General features: G+C 39.5%; 1 protein-coding gene across 11 annotated transcripts in view; it reads left to right on the top strand.

The window, feature by feature from the left end:
* Nucleotides 1–8,411, top strand: part of Dock10 (dedicator of cytokinesis 10) — a 249,389-nt gene that overhangs the window by 44,325 nt on the left and 196,653 nt on the right. For 9 of the 11 annotated variants that reach the window (XM_029474701.1, XM_029474693.1, XM_029474682.1 and 6 more), the window contains exon 1: nt 3,967–4,335. The exons of the other annotated variants lie outside the window; for them this stretch is intronic. In XM_029474701.1, the coding sequence (XP_029330561.1) occupies nt 4,174–4,335 (162 nt within the window). In that variant the 5' untranslated portion in view covers nt 3,967–4,173. Of the gene's footprint in view, nt 1–3,966; nt 4,336–8,411 lie in introns of those variants that run through there. 11 annotated transcript variants of the gene reach the window in all.

The raw sequence follows: 8,411 nt of genomic DNA, 5'->3' as shown, positions 1-8,411 counted from the left end.
ACACACACACACACACACACACACACAGAGAGAGAGAGAGAGAGAGAGAGAGAGAGAGAGAGAGAGAGAGAGAGAGTCTTAGACATAAAAATTACTGTTTCAGCTCTAGAGACTGGAAATTCAAATTTCCTTCTCATCTATGTAGCTGCCTTCCTTTTGTGTCTTCTGTGGCCCCTTTACTATGTGTACATAAAGACAGAAAAAGAGAAACCTCATTGTCTCTTCCTATTGTAAAGGCATCTGTCTTAATGAATTAGGGTTTCACTATAATGATCTCACTTAACCTGTAACCTCTCTCTCTCTCTAAATGGTAAAATGCTCTCTCTCTTGAAATGTGGTCACGAGGTGGAAAGTCCAAAGGCATCATGGGAATTTTTTGTTACTACAGTTCAGTCCAACAACAGAAATCTGAGCACCCCTATGGATTTCTCATTTATGAGAAAGGTCTACTCAGAACTTACTACAGTCTTGAAATGGTGACCTCAAACTAACATTGAGGAACACAATGTAGGACATGCCACCAGGATGTCCATAAAACACAAAAGCACATCTCTGTTCCTACCACAACATTTTCAGTGATCAGTCCTGGTTTTGTAGTACATGGACATCCTATAGAGATGGCAGAAGGCCCCCACACCCCAGGTACAGGTCAACATTCCCTCTCAGGAGCCATAGAAGCAACAAATGTTTGTGGAGGCAAAGAACTCAGGCTTTACCCTCATCCTGTCCAACTACAATCCAATCCAGGATGGTCAGGATAGATTTAGATACAAGGCAAGACAGATGAGCTATATAGATTTAAACATACAACTCTTACATAATTTAACAAAGCTGGAAAGCTAGAATACTTTCAGTTGACATTATTTATTTAAATTAAATGTGTTTCCTTTCCCATTAAAGCAAACAAGACCTTTGGATATACTACCCTAGTGGTAGAAATAGCTGCCCTACACTTAAGGAACTTTTAAGCCAAAAAATCTTAGACAGCAGCTACTCTAAAACTCCCTTCACTTAGCAGGTTGAGCCAATGAGCAGCCAATGAGGAGTCTTCTGAGTCAAGAGCGGGTACCCTTTTGGTGTAGCAGACTATTTGGGAAATGATTTCTTATCCCTGTCCCTTAATTCCTCCCCACCCTTCCTCCTCTTCCCCCTCCTCCACTTCATCCTCCTTATTTATCTTTGCCCATCCTCATTTTACCTCTTACAGCATCTTTCTGCCTAATATACTGAACCCTAACAATTGCATCTTCTTCTGTCTTCCTTTTGTTTCTGTTGGAAGGAAGGTTAATTCAAATCTGTATAGCGTGTTTTTCTCAAGCCTTTTTCCCCCCTACTTTGCATTGATTTAAGATTTTGTAAATGCTGGGTGAATTGATACACAGTATGTACTTAACAACTCGAATTCTTGTTCCCAAACCTTGGAAGGCTTAATAATACACATTGTTAGTGGCAATATCCCTTCGTATTTGAAAATGAAGTTAAAAATATCACCTATTGAGTTTACATTTAGTCAGTGTCTAATGAAATCATGTCCACTTAGGAGAAAGTTGTAGATGAAAGTGAAGGAAAGTCTCCATAAGTTATTTACAGGTTGGGTTGTCTTTGAAGCCAAATTAATGATTTACGTGAAAAGCAAGCAGACTCAGGACAGAGGTGGACAGCTCATTGTTAAATATTTCATTTCTGCCCATGGCTGTGCCATGTTGATATAAGGGAAAGCTTTTTTGAACAGATTTCTGTCTTCTTCCCTAATCAGACCCACACTTTACAGCCATATAAACCTTAGCTCTCACAACCTAGCCCCTTACCACTTTGCTGTTGAAGATGTTTGACTCTCACCTCCCATCTTGTTCTTTATCCAGTGGATAACTGTTTTATACTCTGGGTTTGAAAGGAAGTCATCCTTGGCCAGTCTCTTAAAATAGAGAGAGTCAGAAAGAAAGAGTGAGTGAAGGAGGAAGGAAGAAGGGGGAATGGTAGTGAGAGCCCCTCCCTAGCATTCCATCAATAATAGGGGCAGATTCTTCAGAGCCAGAGAGGATCGATGCAAACAGGCTTCTAATAGCTAGAAAGCATCCCGTGTATGTCCCTAAAGACTGTGCCATCTGCCAAAACATCAGACTACAAAAGCCACCCCAGAGTGTTAGTCAGTCTTAAAGAGAGGTCACTAGAAGGAAGTTCAGAAGCCAAAGTATGTCTTTGAGCCCCTGGCATCTGTGTAACTGAGCTAGGGGTCTTTCCCTCTCCATTTTCCAGCTAGAGCTGGAGGTGTGTCTGGTTAGCCATGTGCTCATGAGCAAGTGATTATAACCCATGTAAAGGACTGGAGAGAGTTCTGCTATGAGATAAGTGACTGGTGGTCAACCACATCCATCCATCCAGACCCTGGAAAGACATCCATATTTCGAAGAGTACGTACACAAACACAGACTCAAACGTGGCACTTGTTAGTCTGTTCAATAGACTTGCGCCAGATGAGCTAAGCTGTGGCCTCTTGTCAGTAAATGCCCCAGTCCTCTGGAGTGAAATGGTTTAGATTACAGCACAGTCATGGCCGACAGAGGTCCAGAGGAACTTAAGGGCTTGCCAGCACTGTCAGCATGTGTTCTTTTATTTTTTTTTATTTTTTCTTCTTTCTCTGGCAGCACTAAAATATGTTTTCTCAAAACAGAATGAGTTGAAAACTATTGGCAGGCAAAACTTCTTAAAAGAGAAGGGGGGAAGGAAGCATGTTTTATTTCTTTGGCAGATATACCAATTAAAACGGTACCGTGTTGTGACAGATTACTGAGTAATTAAGGCCTAATTGAGCATTTTTGCGATATGCTTCTGTGAAAGGGACATGACTGTGGCTAGGCCAGCCACACCTTACAAAAGAATAAGCCTTCCCTAAACTGCATACAGTAGCATGCTGTATACAAGGAGCCACAAAACTAAATAGAAGATTGTTTTGTTTTGATTTTTTATTATTTAAACCTCTGAGAGCTGAGCTGAAAAAATTAGGTTGGCAGGAAGATCCTAACATTGAAAATCCTCCCGGGATTTCATGCTTTCCTCGTTTGTAAGCAGAGTCCATTTTCCATGAGATATTTTTAGCTCGTGTATCCCCTGCTGCCCTATTCTCTTTCAGTATACCATTAGATCTTGAGGCCATTCCAGATGGATCACGTGATTTCTAAGTATCCCTCTTTAGTTGCCTCCTAAGTGACTAGTCTTCCAGAAGTCAGGGAATACTAGACACTCCACTACCAAAGATCGCTGTGTGTTTCTGCAAAGCTTTAGTTCTTACTGATAGGATGTTATAAAATGTTTTCCAGCTGTTTCTAAGAGGTCAGCTTGGCAGAGTGCACCGAGTGACCTCAGATAGAGATTTTTTCAGCCCTGTAAACCGACTATGTAAATATAAAAATGTATTAGACTGCAGAACTATGTGTGTGGGAACAGAACAACTACACCATTGAGAAGAAATCACGGAGAACACTGCCATCTCTCACATGGTCTGTTATCGCATGCATACTTCTTTGATAAACCGTCTTGATTCGGGGCACTCTACATTTCTGATGCTGATCACTCTTCTGGAATTTATGCAAAGTAAAACCCCAACAGCTTAATGAGGTAACCAGAAAAACTTTCTTCAGAAAGTGTTTACATATTTTAAACTATCCTCAGTCAATATCCTGCTCATTTGCTTCGGGAGAAAAAAAAGGCAGCATGAAGTCCGATTTCTAGTTGTTTAATTTGAAGAATGATCTATGGCGTGTGTGTGTGTGTGTGTGTGTGTGTGTGTGTGTGTGTGTGGTATGTGTGTTTGTGTGTGAGTGTATGTGAGAGTGTGCCTATGAGTAGGAAAGACATATTTATCCAGAGTCTGAAGAAGGAATCCAAGACAGTCATTGTAATAAATAGAAACCACGTTTTCAAACTGCACTGAGAAACCTTCGCTGGATGAAGCGCTCTGATGTTGTTGAGTGTGTTCAGTTTCCGTGGATCAAATCTTTCCCATCTCTGCATCCGAGCTATTTGGCAGTGATCAGATGATCAGAGCTGGAGGAAGTGATTGGAGGGTGAGCTGGCTGCAGCTGCCGTGTAGGCTCGTTCTCAGGGACAAGGAGCCACTGTTTTTCAAACATCACATCAACATAGAAGTTATTCTGTAGGCTCCAGGATGCAGCGATGGGCTGCACTCCCAGTATTGTTCTGCTCCAAGCTTTCCGCTCTGTGGTCCAGAGGAGCTGTCCACACATTTGCAGAAGACGCCAGGAGGAACCGTCCCATGAAATCGTGCCTCTCGAAAGTGACGATGAAATGACGAGCAGACCCAGAACCCTCATCATGGTACTGTGTTCTTGGCAAACAGCCTCTCTTGATTGAACTGTTATTACGGAGAAAGATGTTACATTTGGGGAGGTTTAGGTGTTTGGCTTTGGATCAAGATATGTGTGACCTCAAGTTTTCTACTTTCTTGTGGCTGTTGGGGGGAAAAATCTCTCAGAAGCATTGCTAACATTCAGAGAGCTGATTTTCTTTTTCTTAGATCTGTCATGTAAATGTGTGTTGTGCGTCTGAGAAAGTCTCTGCTTCCTAGCATGTGTGTGTTGTTAACTGCAGAATGGGAGAACAGAAATATTGGACATTTTATTTCCATGAATTCTGCTGTGTAAGTCCTAGCTTGGAAGAGAAGCCCAGAATGTGAGTGTGTGTGTGTATATATATATATATCACCTATAAACAATCACAGGAGTTAGACCTCTAACTTCAAGCTATCTGGGGTTGTTTTCCTGTCCTTTTTCTGACTCTAAAAAGGAAATGCTTTTTCGAAATGCTTAGTTAACTTTGGCACAGAATCAGAGTCATGTATTGGGAGTTTTGTGGAATGTGTGGTGTTTTTATTAGAAAGTTTTTCCTGCCAACTGTCAAATTATGTAATTTTTTAAATTTGTGCTTTTATCAGAGCTAGTGTTACTCCTCTGGGCCTGTATTTGAGTAGCAAGTATTAAGTGCAGAGTCTTTCCTTACTTTAAGATTCCAGGAAGAGATCTGCTTAGTCATTGAAATCCCCCATCCAGCTATAGGTTGTGTGCTGAACTTTCCAAAACTGGAGAGGTGTTGAAGTCAGAGTACTTTCAGCAAATGACTTTTGTTTTCCCTCTTAAGAGTTCAGTGTTCAAGGACATAGTAAATAACGCATGGAAACATAACCTGTTGCACTGGTAACAGTTCTTTATCAAAAGTCATTTGGCCCTGGATATGCCTCGGAGTGACAGGTGACCACAGGGTAACATTGTACCCCAACTCCTTGACAGGTCAAAGTTTGAGTTTTCACAAAGCAATATTGCTCTTGAATTTAGGGTTATGATTATCTTTGCAGGGAAGCATAAAATCCAAAAAGTTCACACTCATTACCTCTATAAAACTTAAAAGGACTTCAGATTGATTAAAGGTCAAAAAATCTTGTTTTCTAATTTTTATCAATAGTATAACATTCACAGATTATAGACATGCATTTGCGCATGTTGTGCAAACCAACAGTTTTTCATCTTAGATTATAATTTTTTCTAAAATAAATAAATAAGGTATTTTAAATTATTAAATACTAACTAACCATTTTTATAAGTTTTCTTTTGATTTATATAGTTCTTTTATTAGCATTAAGTAGAATGTCATGGATTGAGATAACCCTTACACTTTGAATTTATATCATTTTATACTGTTTATTAAATCTATTTTTCCTAAAAATTAAAGTTCTCTCTCTCTCTCTCTCTCTCTCGTGTGTGTGTGTGTGTGTGTGTGTGTGTGTGTGTGTGTGTGTGTGTCTGGGGTTGTAAATGAATATTCTATCATGTTTTTTTGCTTCAGTGACTTTAGGACAAATTAAAAGTCCTAAACTCTAAACTCTGAAAGCAAAAAGATTTCATCATGTCATGATAACACAATATATTTGAAAATCTAAAGGAAAGAATTTTGAATATTTTTTACCACAAATAAATGACAGCTGTGTGAGGAACTTAATATCTGCACCTTGATCTGAACATGATGTAATGAATACATAGATTGAAATATCACATGGCACCACATGAATGTGTGCAATAATGTGTCAACTGGAAAGTTTAACAAGACAAATCAGAAGTTTGGACAATTGGATGCCCTTTTAACATCCTGGACCTAAGAGTCAGCATTACAGACCACAAGGCCACTGATTCCAAAAGGCACTCTGCTTTCCACCCTGTTTGTGTCTTAATGAAAACAAACTCCTGGGCCAAGTAGAGTAGCCTATGCTTGTACAGAGTCATTGTGCCTCTTGAAAATGTCCTCTCAGGCGACTCCAGAATTCACACGCATAGCACAGTGAAGAAAACCATCAGAAATCTCTGCCCTGGCTGCAAAGTCTGAAGATGTCAGTGTATTTCAGGAGGCTTTTTCTCCTGGATGTGTTGCATTAGCCTATTTAGTGAACAAATTTGTTAGTGAGAGCATGCCCACCTTCCAAGATAGTACTTTGGCAAGTTTTGCTCGCCTCTACTCCATGTGGAAGCTACTATGCATGTAGATCCTTCCCCTGTGGCCTCCAGTAACTTCCTATGGGAAGAGATGGTAAGGATGCTGGGACACTGTCATTTCAGCATTTCTGGTTTATTCCAATAGAGGAAAAGCTTGGTACCACAATGAAGAGCCTGGCTCACATGGCTTAGGTTTGAAAGATGAGAATCTAACCTCTCCACCTAGATACCCTTCAACCTGTGGATTTGAATATCAGCTCATGAATTTGAGAGTCTCTAGAAGAATCTAGGGCTACAGAGTGCAAAACTAGGAGCAGAGAGAAGACTGGTAGACAGAAAGCTATGGCAGTGTTCCAGCTAAAATCCAGGATGATTTTCTCACAGGTTTGTGAGAAGTGTTTGGATTCTGGATACATTTCAGTAGCAGAACAAGTTGGGTTTGCTATGAGTTATTTGCCAAGCATGGGGGAAAAGAGCAATCTGGGTTTACTGTGCACATTTCTTTAAGGGTTTATTTTTTATCTTATGTACATGAGTAATTTGCCTGCACGTATCTCTACCATGTTCATGCTTGGTTCCCACAGAAAGCCTGCAGTCTCATGGGACTGGATTGCTGGGGGTTGTGAGCCACGAAATGTAGCTCTTAGAAGCTGATCCCAGGTCCTCTGTAAGAGCTGCAAGTGCTCTTAAGTGCTGAGAGATCTCTCTGATCTCTGCTGTTAAGTTTTGATGTGTACATTCAAAACCATGGTATCCTTCAGTAGAAAAGTGTATGAGAACAGGAGCTCAGGAACAAAATTCTAAGTCCATTATAGAGGTGCTGAGTTCTCAGTGCCTTCTAGGTCTATGATGGCAAAGTCAAATAGGAAGCTAGATATGTGACTCTGAAGTTTTAAGGAAATTCATAAGTGGATTAAAGTGTGGCTGAATGTAAATACCAATGAATGATTGATGAATAGGCAAATGATTTACTAAGGTCCTGTATTATTTATAATGTGTAAGTCCATTTCACAGCTAAGCATATATTACCTTCTAATCTGTTTGAGGCTGACCGTATTATTTATATATATATATATATATATATATATATATATATATATATGTGTGTGTGTGTGTGTGTGTGTGTGTGTGTGTATACATACATATATATATTGTGTATGTGGTATATAGGATATAGGCAAGAATTAACTCTATGGTTTTTTTTTATTTGCTTCAGTGGTACATAGAACAATGCCTTTTATAGACAAGAATTGAGTAAGGATCTGTAGATTGACATCTTTGAGCAGTTAACACCAAGATGAAAAGCTTGGTGAACTTTTAACCATTAATGAGATTGTACAGGAGTGAATTAAGGAATGAGATAAACAAAAAGGCTATCTATTGATATCTTGCAGATATGGTATTGCCACTCAGGACTTGAATACAGATTTATATGCTAAAGAACTTGATTTTAGTTGTTCTAGCCTTGCACAGAAATCAGCTTAGGACTTTTGTGATTGTGCTTGGATGTGTGGTCCAAAGGAAGAGCTTTGCTTAATGTGAATATGAATTTAGTCCTTTTGGCATTTATTAGGGACACATAAATCCGAAACTAAGCTGAGACTATTAAAATTCAGTGAAGATGAACTGGCCAAAAAAAAAAAAAAATGAATACATTCCTTCCTTCAAAGTTTTAAATTGCCCATTATGCAGAACCTTTTCTGATGGGAGAAATTACAGAAATATGTGAGTTGGTGTATGTGTATAGCTGTTGGTATGGAGTCAGAATTCAAGTTTGGAATTCATTCCTTAGGACATTTTCTATCTTTTCCTTTCCCTTTCCTTTCCTTTCCTTTCCTTTCCTTTCCTTTCCTTTCCTTTCCTTTCCTTTCCTTTCCTTTCCTTTCCTTTCCTTTCCTTTCCTCTCCTCTCCTC

This window comes from Mus caroli, chromosome 1, assembly GCF_900094665.2.
Source record: "Mus caroli chromosome 1, CAROLI_EIJ_v1.1, whole genome shotgun sequence".
Taxonomy (NCBI): domain Eukaryota; kingdom Metazoa; phylum Chordata; class Mammalia; order Rodentia; family Muridae; genus Mus; species Mus caroli.
Note: the sequence above shows the minus strand (reverse complement) of the source record. Positions and strands in the feature narration are given on the sequence as shown.